An 18,918-nucleotide genomic window follows, 5' to 3' on the forward strand; every position below is an offset into this window, starting at 1 on the left:
ATTACGTTTATGTTTTGAGATTTATAGGTTTGTTACACAAAAAAAAAAAAAAAAAAAAAAAAAAAATTTCTGGGGTACACCACACTAAGGCGGCTACGGAAAACCTCATTCAGCATCAGAATTTCAATATTCAAAAAGACACACCCATACAAGGAAAAAATAAAACATTTAGGGTTTAAAAAAAAAAAAAAAAAAAAAAAAAATGGCATATATCTTGGGAAATGCAGAATGCAAGTAAGTAAAGACAGCAATAAAGAAAAATAATAAAAGGATATAGTATGGGAATTGATAGTGAATATTTCTAATTATCAGCAGCAGTAATACAAAAGTAAAAATTATAAACAAATGTCCTCTTGCCCAATATTTAGACAGCACAGCATACCTTGAGGGAATGTCGTTTTGCAAGATGAGTGTGGTTCAATGACAAAGTAGACAAGAATGTTTCTTAAAATAAAAGTATAAGCAAAAAAAATGCAAAACTTTGTGTAGCAATTGTATAAAAAACAATATGGGAAAGTCTGTTGACAAGTAAAGTTAACTTATGCCTCAGAGGGGATCTTGTAGAATGTGTTTAAGTCTTATTTTTTCACGAACGGGATATATATGCATTTGCCTTACAGACTGGTGTTCCAAAGTTTAGTGTTTTCTATAAATTATAAAAATAAATTATGTATTATCTTTCCCCACACTGGTGCTTTACAATGGTGGGCAATGGGGTACAAAGAATCACCAGAAAATAAAAAAAAATAAAAATAAAATAAAAAAAAAAAAAAGCATAAAAACGTACCGAATACTTTCATTTTTCAAGCGAGGTCAGTTGTTGAGCATTGATCCAGGTCCCTTTTGATGTCACACCCATGCCTCAAACGCAGAAGGCACCTTTTCTTTTAAAGAAATTGAAAAAGCACATTCTAGGCAAGTTTTTAGGATTTTATATTCTGGAGGCATTTCCTCCATTGTAAAGTGCCAGTTTTGCATGACAAATGCTGGTTTAGAAATAACTTCAACTTGAAAAATTCCTAACATTTCCTTTAAAAATAAAAATGCCTACACAAACGCCACAAGCTGCCTAATGCAGACTTAATAGAACACACACCCAAGAGGAGTGTTAAATGGTCAATGTCACATCAAAACAGTTCCAAACCTTTAGCACCCCCAATACCAAGTATTCAAATCCAAACTTTAAGGAGTCAGATTTAACCGTTTTTATTTGTAACATTTATACATATGGAGGATTCAAAAAGGAGCACAGCAAAATGGGGAAATTCTACTCTGAAGGTTAGTGCAGTGGACGTGATTACTTATGTGGCCACATTTCCCTGATGAGAATCATCTGTTGGTGCCTCAACTGGGCCTAGTGAAACAGAGCTTTTAGCCGGGATGACACATTAGAGTTCAGGCCTCCTGCCCGCTTTGCGACCAGTTTCTTATATGCAAGTCACGTGGTGAAGCATAAGCCCTGCAATGAGGACGACATGTCTATCTTTCACTCCCGGGCATTGATGATCTCTATGAACTCCGGCTTCAATGAAGCTCCTCCAACCAGGAAACCATCTACATCAGCCTGTGATGCAAGCTCTTTGCAAGTGCCTCCTGTGACAGAACCTGCATACAGAAAAAGAGATTTTATTAAAAACAGATACTGGGAAGAGAGTCCGCTACAAATGGGTAGATAGAAAGACATACCCCCATAGATAATGCGAATAGACTTTGCCACATCCTCGGATATGTTGGTCTTAAACCACTGACGCAATTTTTCATGGACTTCTTGGGCCTATGTTCAAAAAAAATAAATGTACAGCAATTTAGATTTGAAGCACCGCTACACAACCTGCTGTATGTCCAGTGTCATAAGTTAAAAACTTCATAGCCAAGATGACAACAATGGCTTTAATGCCAAGCAGCTCTAGGAGACTTGATCTACGCATCCTGTCCTCATTCTCATTTGTGTCAGTTTTCTCCAATAATCCAAAGTATAAGTTAGGTTAACCAGCACACTGACTGGTACAATATATGCAAGGACATTGGAGACTTAAGATCTAACGGTTATGTCATACTGTGGTGCGGCTGCACAACTACTTCTTAAACTTGTACAGCATACCAAAATGGAAATCTGGAGGTTTTTCTTAATGTGCAAGTCAAAGTGTAAAACCTTTTCTGTAATACAATCCTCAACTCTGTATATCAAATGGCAGAATGATACATGACGAAATGCAAAAAGAAAAACTACACTAGAAGTATTACAAGGTTTTAATGATTATTTTGAAAATCACAAAATTAAGAGAGAAGGCATTATGAAAATACAAAAATACATACCTGCTGAGGCGTGGCAGTCTTGCCAGTTCCTATAGCCCAGACGGGTTCATATGCTATAACCACCTTGCTCCAGTCCTTCACATTGTCTAAAAGAATTATATAAAATGTGTAACCTCCAAGACACAGCCTATACATACAAAGGGAAAACTCTAGAGCTCTAAATGAAATCCTGAATGACCTGTTCGTTAGCTAACCAAATGTAAACTTGCAAAGATTGATAGAATATCTGATTTACTTACAACACAATTTTCACATAGTGCAAGCTCAATAATGTTTATGTTTTTATTGTAAATTGCTTTAGATGAGGGTTTCTGTTACATAATAAATGATGTAATACTCTGTTCTGTTGGGAAGGTTGACTTACCTGCAATAACTTTGGTCTGTTCAAAGACAACTTTTTCAGTGATTCCTCCCTCCCTTTCATCCAGCTTCTCCCCAATGCAGGCAATGACCCCAAGCCCTTCTGCTAATGCATGTGCGACCTTCTGGCCAATCAGCTGAACTCACCACATATACACACAAAAAACAGCAATGAGTACTGTCCATATCAACAATTTGTACAGAACACAACCGTGCCAGCTCCAGATCTGCCAAGATATTAATTACCATACCTCATCAGACTCCCCAAAGACATGGCGCCGCTCAGAGTGTCCAAGGATGACCCATCCGACACCACAGTCCTTGATCATAGCTGGGCTGTAACAAGGGTCAAGCAAAGGACACATGTTAGGATACGGTATTAATGGCACAGAAGGCATGCTACTAAACCATCACATGCAAAGAGGTAAGGTGGACACCCCATTTATTAAATGAGTACCTATCATATTTGTGGGATCAGAAGTACTTTAACTCATTGAAATATAAACATTGGACAGCGTTACAAGATCCTGGGTGTGAAGCCTGCTCGAAGGCATTACTTTTGTAGAGTTTGCATGTTCTCACCATGTCAAGTTGATTTTTCTCCATATACTCTAATTTTATAGCCACATCCCCCCAAAAAACATGCACAGTAGTAATAATTCCAAATTGATCGCTCTAATTTGTGGGCACGTGCGTGTCTGGGCCATGTGATGAAGTATTGCCCTATTCAAGGTTGTTTAATTTGTATGCATTGTCGCTGGGATAGGCTAGAGCCCCCACAACATAAAAATGGATAAAGTGGGCTTGAGAATGCAAGTTATGCTAAGCAAGTGTTGTTAAACAAAAACACTCATTTTATAGAGCGCCCCTTTAGGTGTTCACAGATTTACAAGACGCTTGGGGCATTTCAGTTCTACTAAATCAGCAGTTTAACTTTTCTTGGCACACCACCACCAAGCACTACCTTTTTCCAGGCTTAAATTGTTAAACAGTGAACTCTTAAACTCTTACTAGATAAATCTAAAGATGATAGTTCTTTAACCCCCCCCATACAATTTTTGCATTTATTTAACAAGCTATTACAGATAGTATTTACAATTGGTATGTGCGCATCCTCCTATTTTTTATTATCTACATCTAAATTTTTTTTTTTTTTTTTTTAAAAAGTTAATTTTAAGAATTATTACTTTTAATTCACAAAAAAGATACAAATTTAAAGCTCAGAACAGTGTATGTGGCCGAGAGGGGTGGAAAAATCAAATGGATGGGAGGATTTTATTGTCTTTGGAGATTTTTCAGTCTAGAGTTTGTTTCATTCTTTATAATCATCATGGACTCCCTAAGTTACCCAACCTTACCTTGTGCACATACACAATTTATTTGCTTACAGTTTTATTCTATTAACTGAAAAATAAACAATGATTTTTTTTTTAGCATTGGTTTTAAGCAAACATTACCTGTATGTCACTGCCATGTGAATAAGACGATATAAAGATTTTGAATATTTCTATTTATACAAACATTTTAAAGCTTATTTTAACAGCACACTTTTCATTTAGGTTTGTCAGAAAATCATTTTGTCAGGTTTGTGGATGTAACTGTTGTGAAAATTGTGTATTTCAAAGATATTCGTTAGATAAGAACGCAGAAAAATTTTTATTGGACAACTCAAATTAACTTCAATTTTAAAATCTGACTAACTCCTGATGCTCTAATTTACCATCTCTCTCCATCCTTTTTTACCATTTGTGACAACATTATGGCTACATTTGTGAATAACTTAAAAATCTTAAATTGTTTTGAAGCTGCCTCACATATCTGCTTAGACTTTGAGATTACTCATGCTCACGTACTGGTACAGAATTTGACACTGAATACGAAAACAATAACAACTCGTAACTAGAGGATGCATCCTAATCCTGTACCATACAAAAGTGTCATCCATGCCCCCTCCAGATTTGGCACATTTTAGTTGTTATACAAAGGAACATTAGCTTGATTTCAAAAACATAATAAATGACACAAATGTGGTCTTTGCCAATTCATTTTCAAAATTTTTTTTAAAATATTAGTCCCACCAACTGTGCACCTCTGAGTGTTCGCTTCTGTCAATGCATTACATTACATGTCATATTGTTAGACGTTTGCATTCAAAGCTTCTGGACAATTTAAAAGTTTTGTAGAACTAAAATTTTACTTTTAAATGAACCTACTGAGCAGCTCATTTCACAAGTGTTGTAGACGGACGTGGTCAAGGGTAGCACCCCATCCAAAACAGCCGGCTTCATGTCTAGTGGAGCCAGGATAGCCACCTGTTCCTCACCAATCCCCAAATGGAACAGCTGGTTAAAACAAAGGATGGATGGCTGGACACACACAACTCTAGCTATGTTCATTACAAGAGGAGGATGAACACAAAGCCTCCATTCACGTATCCAGATTATGTATTGGTGCTGTATTAAAAGGTAATTAATGTGGCCATCATAACTACCACATCCTCATACATTACACTACAAGTTCTAATAACTGCTCTCAAAAGGTGCAGAAATCAAGTTTGTTTTTTTCCCCCTTTCTGAACCAGTTCCATAAACAGGTTGCTTTTTGAAGTGCGTCTACAACTGTGGCAGCTTCTCTCTGTCTTTTGCATAGTAGAATTCTTTCCTTTTCTCATGTTTGCGATCTCAAAATTCTGTGTTCCCTCACATACCAACCCATAACTCGCAAGTCATTATGATGATCTTTAATTTAGTATCTGTGTACTAGAATAGCAACTGAGCACTGGATCTGCAATCAGAATTTTAAATAGTCATATTAAGTACAATGTATCCATCCTTTTAATTTTACAATATACAATTCTTCAAATTTTATTCAAGAACTGTGCATGTCCAGATGCTGCATGCCCCCCCCAAAAAACCACGGCATTTCATTAGTGCTACAGTTCCCAAAGCAAACCAGAAACTAACTCCAATAGGTCATTTACAGTAAACTTGAGCAGATATTACTCGTCTACAACTGTGCTCAGATAAAACAAAGGTGCATGCAAGTATGCACTAAAGCACTGCCAATACAAAAAAGTTTATTATTAAATTAAAGCAAATTTCTAGGTCTTTAAGCCATGTTTCTCCATCATGTATTTTTGAAAAACATGCAACATGTCACATTTAAAGAGCTGCTTGGTGCACTCCAAATTATATCTAGCCAAAGTTTACATACCAGTAAAAGAAAACAGCAAGAGTCTTGGGGATTGCTTACCCATTCCTGCTGCATTGCCAACATTCAAAATTAATGGATTTATGTCTCGTTTGACAAGCACTTTACTACATTAAATTTAAGATGTATCTAATCTAATATATAACTACTGCTTGATATGCGTGCAGACATGGTCAAGAAATTTAGAAGTCTGACCAAACATTAAAATGGGCAAAATCCGAGATCCAATTGACTTTACCATGGTGTTATTGATGATGCCATTTATGATTGTTCCATTACTCCAGGAGGGCAGCTGTTTTTGTAATATGTGAAAATCTCAGTCCTAAGAGTTTACAGAGTATTTTGTGAAAATAAAAAAACACATAATTGAGTGGTAGTTCTTTGGACAAAAACTATCTTGTTAATATGTGTGGTCACAGTAGAATAGGCAGACTCATATGCAAGCTAACAGGAATGGCTCTTTACAGCTAGTAACCACAGGAGGACACCTCTGAATGAATAATGTATGAAAACCTTAATGCAGACCATGTGCAGCTCCAGAAGACCACACCAGCTTCTACGTCTGTAAACAAAAGAGACTACAATGGGCAAATGATCCTGAAAACCAGATAAGTGAAGATTGGAAAAATGTTACATAGGCCGAGAAAGTTTCATTTTTGGTGTGACACGCAGATGGGTACATTCAGATGATCACAAGAGACCCTGAATTCCAAGATCCACACCCGTGTCAATGTTACTAACTTCTGTTAAGTCACTTAATATCAGCAGGGTGTCATTTGATTGCACAACACACCTTAACATTGTTGCTAACAATGTATATTCCCTTTATGACCATAGCCTCCATCCATCCATTATCCAACCCGTTATATCCTAACTACAGGGTCACAGGAGTCTGCTGGTGCCAATCCCAGCCAACACAGGGCACAAGGCAGGAAACAAACCCCAGGCAGGGCACCAGCCCACCGCAGTGACCATAGCCTACTTTTTTCAAAAAAAACTTCCAAGAGGATAATGTCACAAAGCACAATCATAATAGTCACTTTAGTTTACTCTAGTAGCCTGCACAGTCTCCAGATAAAACACCTCTGGCATGAAGTGGAAGGGAATGATCACTGCATGAAGATGTGTGGGCAAAAATCTGTAGGAACTGTGCAATGCTATTGAGTCAACATGGATCAAAATCATCAAGTAATGTTTCCTGCACTTTGTTGAACCCAAGCTATAAAGAATCCAGCCTGTTTTGAAAGTAAATATGGGGACCCTTCACAGTACTAAATAGGTAGTTGTACATAAAGTGGCCACTGAGTACATAGTCAGCTGCAATCACATTACTGGCTGTTTGGAGTAGTACTGTATTCGATTTGTGTCAAGAGCAGGAATATCTAAGGAATTTGAGCTTATGGGCCAATTGCGGTGCAAATTAGTCTCCTCTTAGGAAACATTATAGGCTCCAGTTGCCGAAAGAAATTTAGAGAAGCTAAATGTAGAGGTCTGAAGATTAGGAGCAAGTCCGCATTTATAGGAAATGGACTAAGTGAGACATGACCACACTACCCAATAGCTAATCTCCTGGAGTTGCAAAAAAAACGGGAAATGGTGAGCTGTCTTTGTTCATTGAATGATTCAGCGTCATGCACGGTGTTCAAACAACCTTAAATTAATGGCATATAATTAAATTTTAGAAAAAAAAGATTTTGCCCACATCTGCATGAGATTCACAAGATTTACAAAAAATAATCTAATGGGATTTGCACCTTATTTATCTACTTATAAACATTAAATTTGCTCTCCCTTCTTATGTTCTTTAAGAGAAGCTTAGCGACAACTCCTCAAAACCGAACAGTAAATGTCAACAACCACAGTTAAGATGGATAACGTAGCAATTTATACATAGATTAGTGTTACAATTTTGACAGGAGTAATTATTCATTACCAAGTACCAAAAATATACATGTATACATATTTGACAAATCTAAATTCAAGAATTAAGATTTGCAATGCCAGTGCAGATGCTATACTGCCTGAACCCTTCCCTCTACAAAAAAAGATCATCTGTAATGAGGAGAAAGCAACTCGAGCAGAGAGATGGGGATGCTTGACTATCAAAGAAGCAACATCTCTAAAGCTGCTATCAGGCAGTCTTATTTGTGATGTCTTGTTTAGAATAGTACCAATGCTTGCTTCTGTATATTAAATGGTAATGATAGTTGTATACACAGCATTGCATTGTGACACAGTCTGATACATGCTAGGATTAACCAGCAGAAAGAGAATTTTGATTGCTACCATTTATCTATAACTGTCAACTAACCAAGTATCCAGATATGTGGGCATGGGGAGGTTGGGTTAATTCTTTTGCCTACATTTAGAGAACAAACAAACAGAGGTAGTACTCCTGAATATTCTTATAAAATCCTTCAGTTATTTAAAAAGAAAAAAATTATATACAGACACCTTTGAAAAATTAGACAACTTACTCTAAACTCTAAACTAATGCATAAATAATCACTGAAATAGGTTAAATGGGTTCAGATAGAAAGGAAGGGATGACTGTTGCTCCAATAAAACTTGCTTAAACCATACTGTTTACATGACATATGAAGGAAAAACAAAATAATTTCACTTTAGCATAAAGGCACGTTAATCCATCCACTCATAACCCTGCTTTATATACCTCTCCATCACTGGGGCCCATTTATTCCCGAAATATTAAACCACTACTTAGTTGACTTTATATAAAACTTCTGAATGTCATGGAATAAAGTAACCATCAACCAGAAATGTAATTTATCTTAATCGTTCTCTTTCAGCTAAGCCACTTTAGCTTTTCTTGGTCAGTCATTGATAGCTAGTGGATATCTAGGCAGCAACAAGCACAAAGCAGGAGTCATCTCTAGACAAGCTGCCAGATCATTAAATATCGATCTTATAATTAATTTAATATATTACATACTCTGAACAAAACATTGTGTTCACTATATAATATTAACTGCGGCAATAAAAAAAAAAAAAAAAAAAATCGATTAACTTGGAAGCAAAATGTTTATTGGCATCATATGTTGAGAGCACATACACTGTTGCCTATTGCAATATCAGGCCCCTTTTGCACACTCCTTTCATTATTTCAAAATCTGGAAAAGAAATAGTAAAGATTTCATATATATTTAAAACAAGTAAAAAGTAGATTAAAACAAACACCAAATTAAATCTTGCCAGATGAGATTTCCACTTTCTTTTAACAATTACAAACACTTCTGGTTCTGTTATTTATTTCAATGTACTCTTACTCATGTTCTGCTCCTTTCAAATACAATAGCATCATAGCTACATCTATGTAGATTTTGAACACTTGTGCACTGCAGCATCACTCATTCAACAGTTAGCTAAATATTAGTGTACACAGTATACAAAATGTTTCACTTTGATGCTTAACAGTAAATTGTTTACCTTACTGATTTAGACAGTCCCCGAACAAGAGTTTAAATAAACCTCAGAGATCCAGCATGCTAAAACAGATAAGACATGTGCAGCATAGGCACACAAGTTGCACATTTGGAAGATGAACTCCATCCCTTCTTTTATTTTATCCCATCAACGTTCACTTGAGGTTAAGAGCCAAGTACTTTAGTCTGAAATTATAATCAGTAAATCCATTGGTTTTAAAGAAGAAAAAAAAAAAAGCTCCGCTAAAAATCTGTCTTAATGACCCATCTCCCTTCTAAGCCATTAATCTACATCAAGATGCTGGTACCATGTTTGGATTGGCATATACATATTAGAATTGAATTTTCTAAATTATATTGGGTTGTGCATCATGTAAATGACTCAGTGGGAACAAGTGTATATGTATGACTGTGCACTATATTATAAAGAGTTTTCCAGATGGTCACTTTTACCATTAAATAATCGACTCAATCCATCCATCCATTATCCAACTCATTATATCCTAACTACAGGGTCACAGGGGTCTGCTGGAGCCAATCCCAGCCAACACAGGGCGCAAGGCAGGAAACAAACCCTGGGCAGGGTGCACACACACACACACACACCCCAAGCACACACTAGGGACAATTTAGAATCGCCAATGCACCTAATTTGCATGCCTTTGGACTGTGGGAGGAAACCCACGCAGACACGGGGAGAACATGTAGGGAGGACCAGGGAAGCAAACCCAAGTCTCCTAACTGTGAGGCAGCAGCGCTACCACTGCGCCACCGTGCCACTCAACTCATAATAAATTTTAAAAATTAGTTAAATTTAAATGGGTTAGGTTAAAGACATTCACATCAGGGGCCTTTATATAAATGTCCACATTTGTTTAAGTTGTATGCCTTAATCTTTAGGAGGCAGGGCCCCGTTTAATACAAACAGTAGTAATTAGTGTTTTAAAGGCTACATGTAACCAATACCTTACAAGTTACCTAGTTTTTGGTTTACTTTTGCCCCAGCCCAAAATGCCTTAATGAACATAAAGCCTGTTCATTAGCACACACTTCCAGGGTGTTTGGTAAACTATAATGGAAATGTTATACAAGATAACTGTGACACAAATCTGCTGAAAAACCTAAAATATGTTTTTGTACAAATAAAGTCATCCTCAAATAATGTTAATGGATGTGGCAGAAATTCATGAAATGGTCATTTGTACAACCTACCAGCAGTCTACAGCTGTCACTTACTAAAGCTTGTGCAACAAAAGCCGGCTGATAAATACACAGTTAAAAACAAAAACGCACACAGGAAAAATGTGCACACCTAGGGAGATATTCTTTCCATCTAAGACAGCCATTGTGGGCAAAACAAATGAGTTAATACGCAGGACATATGGATGACTGCTGTTTTCAGACTTTTTAAGGGGTCGCACAATGGGATTCTATAAATTGCACAGTACAATTGCCCTTTTACTTACACGATTTTGTGTTTTCTCTCCATTAATGTCTAGTACTTCTCCTCATGCCAATTGTTTTGCCACATTTCCAGTACATAATCTTTTCAGTGCTTGAAGCACAAGTCCAAAGTGACAAGCATATACAGTACATATGCAGCATATATACACACTGTACTGCATATACTAGTAACATACACATATAGTATATACTAGCATTTAAAAGCGAGTGCAAACTTTTGAATGCTAGTGTATATATGGAAATGGTAAGATTACCAAGGTGGGGTTACTTGCCAAGCACATTTTTCATGTCATACATTAGCCATGATACAGTCTACATTAGTATGACTGCTCAAGTGAGATTTCTGAAGAACACAAAATATGCCATAAACTCTGCTCTGCCCATTCTATAAAATCTTGACACAAAAAGGAGTCAACCAAAACTCTGAATATCTAATAAAGATCATTCTTGCAGTATATTACATATTCAGTGACAGATTCTCCACTTTATAAACTAAATTGTAACCAAACCACAGAGGTACTGAAATTTTACACACTGGCTCACCTTAACATTTGCCCATGAAGTGTATCATGTTTCAACTATTTAATATCTGGAAAGGTTTCCTGTAAAAATAATCATCAAATACTTTTAGGAACCACTTTCTACATCTACCCATTCACAAGCCGACATGGTCGGTCCTGATTTGGGGTCCTGAGGTGGTTCATCGTGTGGTGAGTGCGGCACAGCGCTGTATCAGTGCCTGCTCACAATCTCTTTCTTTCTCTCTCTTTCAGTCCAATTCAGAGCCCAGCATGGTATACTGTACATGTATTCCAATTTACCAGCTAATCCATTTTCAGTATCTGGTTACTTTAAACTACAGTACACAGTTTCAGGAATCTATTGTAGCAGAATTGGGCACAATATAGGAATCAATCTTGGAGACAATTCCAGCAAGCAATCAAAAGTTTAGTCACCAATTTATCCAACTTTAGGAAATTTAAAATAGTCATACTAGTTAAGCTAATTTATATATAATCTGTCATATTAAAACAGGAGTGTCACTTTCTGACATACTCGCATACTTTAAAAGGCCTTTACAAATGACTTGTCAATCTCAGGGATGCCACATTGCTAATTACTAAAACCACAGAGTTCTAAAAACATACCAAAAAAAATCTAATGTATTATGTGGCACTCTGTCATTTTTATTGTTGGGAATTCAGATTATTAAATAAATAAAAATAAACCCTCAAACAATTTTGAAATTTTGAATTGAAGACAGGGGAAGTGGATCCTGAATCCAAAAGCTTTCAATCACATTTGAATGAGGTTCACTTTTATGAACTACTCCAGTTTTCAACATGTTTAATTTTTTATACGTTTTGGATGTACAACTGGATAACTGACGTATGGATTATGTGACAAAAGTCTGCTTTTTTTTCCCCCATGGATTTGTGATTATTGCTATTATAATACGTTGTTTGCCACTGGTCCCCCATTTGCCCCATTAGAAGCTCATTGTATAAGAATGTAAGAGTGGAACATTTTTCTCAGCTATCACTAAAAACACAGGGTAAGTAACTGATAAAAATTATATATACAATTTTTGGGTGGAGTATTCCTTCAGATGTGGGTAAAACAAAAAGGACTGCCAACATTAATTTTCTGTCGACCTGGCACCAGTGATGTAATGTAATGGGGGCATCTTACCATACTAACAAGGCCATACTAACCTGATCTCACCGGTGAATGCACCTTTAGCCACTTTGTAGCAATTCTGTGCTGCCACACCAAACTTTGCATCCAACTTCTGGCGGGTAAAGTCGAGGTAAATGGTTGGAGCACCACAAACCACATCTGGAGATACAAGTAGATCATATAATCAGCAAAGCGAAAGCCCATGGCAGTTCGAGGCAACATTGTGTGTCCCTTTACAGTTGGGCGACTGCCCTTTCCTTACTGTAACTCAAACCCCAGCTGTCCAGCACAGCTCTATTTTTACCCTGACACAGTGTCATTTTTCAGCGCAGAACTATAAAGGAAAGATTAAAGTTCATTCATAAAGGTCAAAGGGATACCTAAATTCTGTAGGGGTCAGAGCTAAAATGATGACAGGCTTCCGAAACTGACGGACTTTCAAACCTTCCGGTGAGAAGCGCTTCAAACGCGAAATATAAAAAAATATCTTGAGAAATCGTTTGACTTCGCTCCACTTACTTCCTGGCACAAAGCCTCTCGGTTTAAAGTCTCCAAAAGTCTCAAAGGAACAACAGGCACTGCCGGCGAAGTTCACTCCGCGTTGACGTGCACGGCTGCACACACGAGCGCCGGGCAGCCGGTCCCGACTGTGACGTCACAGGAGCCGTGAGTGCGGCTCGGTGCCACAAGTGCCGCAGATCTCGTTTGAACAGCACGGATTGTTATGGTAGGCAAAGCTTAACACTTTGGACGCATCACCTATCCAGCTGGCCATCAGATAACATGTCCTTATTACCGCCGTGGCCTGGTCATATTCTAGAGGTGTCAGCGGACTGCTGGGAGGTTTGGGGGCGGCGAGGTGTAGGAAGGCTCGAGGTCAATTTAGGACAACTGCCGGCAGCATCAAATAATCCCCTCCCACCCCTGATGAGCTTTGAACTTGAATTCAATTTGAGGGAAAAATCATTATATTTAGTTTAATTTTGAGGAGAAACAACAATCCGAACTGCTCGACCTCCTCCAATACCATCGTTTGCAACCATGCAAGAAATCTTCGGCCTGAAAATCTACCTTCTCTCGACTACAGTGTTCGCAACGGCTTTTTAATTGTAATTCCCGTTTCTTAGCTCGATTTACAATCGTAGTTAGCAGACTGCGAAGGGCGTTAGTTGAAGCATGGAGGCAATATTCATCATCCGAGGCAGTGATGAAGGTCATTCGGCCTGCCAAGGGCATCTAAAGAGTGGGCACGCGAGATAACCACCAGCATACAAATATGCCAACGAATATGAAGAAAAGGGATTTAAGATTTATGGACAATCAAAATTTCGCTATTCTCTCTTACCGCTCCATTTCATTTATCAAATCATCACGCCAATAATTCAATCTTAATATACACAGATAAAAGGCCATCTTATTAGTCATGCATGCGCTTGCAACAGCTTCACAAGCAGGAAACCAAAGGGCGGTAGTGTAATACACCAAGGCAAATTTCAGTTGACGATTATTACGTGAATACAAGCCTAGAATAATTTACGTGACCTATCGGGTTTTACTGTACGATTTGACCCAGCAAACTACACGACTCATTCAAAGGCATAAAACCAGAAAGTTTAGTGTTATCCTTTTGGGTAAGGAAATACTGCACGCTACGTTCGTGCACAGGCAACAAATTCAAACTGTCTTTTTAAATATTATTATTATTTTATTCACGTGTCACGAATATAAAAACATCCTTGCAGTTAATATACCATTTACGTGACGTGGTGATCTTATTCTAAGACACATTCAAACTGTCTTTTTAAATATTATTATTTTTATTTTATTCACGTGTCACTAATATAAAAAACATCCTTGCAGTTAATATACCCTTTACGTGACGTGGTGATCTTATTCTAAGAAACAGATACAACATCGACAGTACTGAAGACATAATGAATTATATTTTTGCAGCGACCTGTGTTGGCGTTGATCTTGCCGCTGTTTAGGGTGTTGATGAGATCCCCCAGGCTCTTCTTATCTCCATTCATCTTCCAGTTTCCTCCAACAAAGAATTTTCTGTTGGGACTCATAGTGCCTGACTTTAAAGCTTAGCAAACACAGAAAAATACAGACAAACAACCAGGTGAGCACACTTGCACTAGCGACGTGCACATTGACGCGTAAGGCTTTTATAGAGAACAGTACTGCACCCCTTCCCTGCGGCCGCCTATTGGCTGTACATCAAGAAAGCACCGCCCGGCGATCGCTAATTGGAGCGCTTCTCTACCCATCACGAGTAGGAAGCAGGAATTTTTGATTGGACGGTATTGGAGTCAGTGCTTGTGGCGATTTCTGAATTGAGGGGAAATTACTGAAGCCCCGGATTGATTTCTCGCTCCGAAATGTTTATTATATATGCTATCATTATTTTTGTTTAGTTTTAATATTTGTATAAATAGTAAAATGACTGTTTATCTACTAGAATAAGTATGAATCATCAAACGTGTTATACACCAATTACATGATTCTGTTTTATATGTTTAATACCAATTCTGATGTACTGTAATTGCATAGGATAGCTAGTTATTAGTCTGCATCACAGATGGGTCTTCTACTGCATTTGTGGTTAATTTCATCCTATAGATCAGCCCAGCAGTGGAGTGGAAAAATAAGAATTGAAAAAACAATCGTTTTGGGAACCTTGACCCTGGAAAATAACAGTAATGACACTCCAGCACTCAAGATGACAGGATTATTCCTTACACCTTACACTACTGTAGAAGTTACGGATGGAACAGTGTTGAGTACAGCTGCTGTGTGGGGGAAGCATTCTCTCTTTAGAAGTGTTTGTTTTGTGCACGTTCAGCAAAATAATTTAAACTTCTTAAATATGTAGCTTAGGTTAATTGGTGACTCTTAGTGTGAGTACATATGTCACTGTAATGGACTGTCTTTCCACTCAGGCATGCCCATGGAGAAAGATCAGATGAGGTATGGGCTATTTGACGTTGTGTGGCCCATTAATCATTTAGGAACAGCAGTAAAACATAGGTTACAGTAAATAGTTACTAATGCTTTGAAATTGCTTCAGTTTTTTTTTTTGTCTGGTGCCTCCTGACTCACCAGTACAAGAGAACCCCCACATATAACATACCATTCAACTTGGCTTGATGTCTAGTTATGCAAGATGTCAACTTTTTTAGGATTTGGCCCTCTAGGCCTGAAAACCCATAATTTTTAGATCTTTTTTGGACTGTTTTTTTTGCAGGGAATTACACCCTTATGATAAAGAGTAAACCAAAAATGATCAGAAGGACTTGAAGTTGTGCATGCCACATCAACTGACCCCAGGTGTATTAACCCGTAATGGGATACAAGGGGTTAAAGTTAATTCTTTTAACAAAATTTTGAAAAAATAAGTATTGGTAATACAGGAATGTGGAGTGTTGTTTTATCATATTTTGAGGTTGTTGATCATGAATATGACAATATTTTTGATATTTGATTCTTTATGGTTGCTCCTAGTCCTCTAAGAGCCACTAGAAGTGGGTTAAAAATAACAAATTTCAAACATAAAGTTGGGTATCATTTTAGACTATTTCATGGTAAATGATTAGGATTTTTAATTTTTAATCCTTTAGAAGGATCTAGCCCTCCATGGACATCTATCAGGAGGTGGACAATGATACATTTCAACTACAATTGAGAATATTTAGACTTTAGACAGTTATATTGAACCACACATTTTACTATTTCAAATATTTGGCACAACTATTCTTCTTTATTACCGGTATGTACTTCTACCTCATGAAGTAAATCATTACATTTCCTATGATCACCCCAAATTAAGGCAGCTTACACTTATTCAGACTTTTCTTTCTTTATATTTACACTGCATCAAGTTTAATTTTGTTTAGCTTTAGGCACTGTGACTTGACTTGTTTGCATATTATGTTTATGGGGTCATTGTTGCCACATGTATAGACTGTAGGGAAATTCTTACTTGCATATGTTAATCAACATGCAACATGTCACCACTCACTGGAAACATAATTGGTCAGTAAAAACACCTTATTTCAAATAGTGTACATAAATAATGCCACACCATTCAAAAAAATAATCAAATTGGAAACACCTGGACCTCCAGTCCTCCTAAGATCAATGTTTCGATATCCAGTACTTCTTGAGTAGGAGCAGGTCAGTGCACGACCTGTGCTTGTTGCTTACTGGATGCTACAGTTGTCACTGTTCCGTCGATCATGTAATTGGCCTCTGCAATTTGCTTCACACTCAGCAGATGTTGCCTCTCCCATTTTTTTTTTCCTTTTCCCATGGTACCTCCTTGACCAGTTTTCTTATGCAGTTTGCCATAGGAAATACACAAACACCAGCAATATATATATATAATATATGCAGTGCATCCAGAAAGTATTCACAGCGGATCACTTTTTCCACATTTTGTTATGTTACAGCCTTATTCCATAATGGATTAAATTCATTTTTTTCCTCAGAATTCTACACACAACACCCCATAATGACAACGTGAGAAAAGGTTACTTGAGGTTTTTGCAAATTTATTAAAAATAAACAAATTGAGAAAGCACATGTACATAAGTATTCACAGCCTTTGCCATGAAGCTCAAAATTGAGCTCAGGTGCATCCTGTTTCCAATGATCATCCTTGAGATGTTTCTGCAGCTTAATTGGAGTCCACCTGTGGTAAATTCAGTTGATTGGACATGATTTGGAAAGGCACACACCTGTCTATATAAGGTCCCACAGTTGACACTTCATGTCGGAGCACAAACCAAGCATGAAGTCAAAAGAATTGTCTGTAGACCTCCGAGACAGGATTGTCTCGAGGCACAAATCTGGGGAAGGTTACAGAAAAATTTCTGCTGCTTTGAAGATCCCAATGAGCACAGTGGCCTCCATCATCCTTAAGTGGAAGAAGTTTGAAACCACCAGGACTCTTCCTAGAGCTGGCCGGCCATCTAAACTGAGCGATCGGGGGAGAAGGGCCTTAGTCAGGGAGGTGACCAAGAACCCAATGGTCACTCTGTCAAAGCTCCAGAGGTCCTCTGTGGAGAGAGGAGAACCTTCCAGAAGGACAACCATCTCTGCAGCAATCCACCAATCAGACCTGTATGGTAGAGTGGCCAGACAGAAGCCACTCCTTATTAAAAGGCACATGGCAGCCTGCCTGGAGTTTGCCAAAAGGCACCTGAAGGACTCTCAGACCATGAAAAAGAACATTTCTGGTTACCTACCAGATACTGTATCACATATCCACGAGATGTTTCTCACAACTGAGAGGATGTGGTGGATGTTTGCTGACTGGCCGACCAACCACAAGAATCATGTTGCGCAATATATATTACCCACCAGGGGTGCCACTGAGCTACAAACAGCAGACACAGTATTGTGCAACATGATTCTGGATTTAAATAAAAGATATTTATTCATCAAAAGCACCCTTCCAATAACCACCCCTGAAAGATCAATAACCAATACACAATTCAATCAATGTCTTCCTCCTTCCTTCCTCCAACAGTGTCACCTGCTTCCTTCTTGATGTGAGGCAGCAGGTTTCTTTTCAGGTGCAACCCAGGACTGCTTCCAGTGTTAAAGCATTGCCGATCAGGAACACTTCCAGGTCACATGTAAACCAGTATTGCCCTCCTCCGACAGTGCCCTCTGGCAGTACCCAAGGACGCCGACAGAGCTACACTTCTGCACTCCAATTCCCATGCAACCCTGCCATTGCCCTGATTGGGATTAGCCGTGAGGAACGCTGTCTCCTTCTGTTTGGGGGTATGAACTGTTCCTGGAATCCACATTTAGTCTGTCTATTCATTATAGACTGAGGATTACAGTGCGATCCGGGTGAATTGTGTCTCCAATCCTGTCAATCTTTCCTTTATGGCATCCAATCTGGATAAGAACTCCGCCCCTATCCTGGTTAGTACACCCATCTTTCCTCTATGGCATTTACAATATTGATGTTGATTTTCTTTTAAATAAGTCAGGAAAACTCCTCGTTAATTTATGTAAAGTTCTCTGTATATGCCATCAAGCATTATTTTTGTTTGAATTTATTCACATTTTGATTAAAAGAGCTGGCCTGGCTGCCACCCCAATACTTCCTCAATGTTTTAAGTGTCCTTCCAGTCATCCCCAATATACTGTATATTGTGAGCTTCTTTAAAAGTTTAATATTCCCCTTGGGGATAAATACAGGGCGGCACGGTGGCGCAGTGGGTAGCGCTGCTGCCTCTCAGTTAGGAGACCCGGGTTCGCTTTCTGAGTCCTCCCTGCGTGGAGTTTGCATGTTCTCCCCATGTTTGCGTGGGTTTCCTCCGGGTGCTCCGGTTTCCTCCCACAGTCCAAAGACATGCAGGTTAGATGCATTGACGATCCTAAATTGTCCCTAGTGTGTGTGTGTGTGTGTGTGTGTGCGCGC

The 18,918-nt window shown here is 38.2% G+C and overlaps 1 protein-coding gene across 1 annotated transcript; it reads right to left on the bottom strand.

Moving 5' to 3' along the window:
• Positions 1–1,190: 1,190 nt before the first annotated feature.
• On the bottom strand, positions 1,191–14,636 carry tpi1b (triosephosphate isomerase 1b). The gene is made up of 7 exons (XM_028809916.2): positions 14,431–14,636; positions 12,509–12,632; positions 2,928–3,012; positions 2,681–2,813; positions 2,317–2,402; positions 1,687–1,774; positions 1,191–1,605 (listed from the first exon to the last, which is right to left on the bottom strand). The coding sequence occupies exons 1-7, from the start codon at positions 14,543–14,545 to the stop codon at positions 1,487–1,489; spliced, it is 750 nt and encodes a 249-aa protein (XP_028665749.1). The 5' UTR covers positions 14,546–14,636; the 3' UTR covers positions 1,191–1,486.
• Positions 14,637–18,918: the final 4,282 nt, after the last annotated feature.

This window comes from Erpetoichthys calabaricus, chromosome 9, assembly GCF_900747795.2.
Source record: "Erpetoichthys calabaricus chromosome 9, fErpCal1.3, whole genome shotgun sequence".
Lineage (NCBI taxonomy): Eukaryota > Metazoa > Chordata > Cladistia > Polypteriformes > Polypteridae > Erpetoichthys > Erpetoichthys calabaricus.

What these genes read in the sequence shown, in the direction of transcription:
- tpi1b (XM_028809916.2), bottom strand. Translation starts at nt 14,545, where the DNA reads ATGAGTCCCAACAGAAAATTCTTTGTTGGAGGAAACTGGAAGATGAAT. An exon ending in GCATTCACCGGTGAGATCAG is followed by an intron (nt 3,013 to 12,508) that starts GTTAGTATGGCC and finishes CCCTTGTTACAG; the next exon opens with CCCAGCTATGATCAAGGACT. An exon ending in AGACTGCCACGCCTCAGCAG is followed by an intron (nt 1,775 to 2,316) that starts GTATGTATTTTT and finishes TTTTGAACATAG; the next exon opens with GCCCAAGAAGTCCATGAAAA.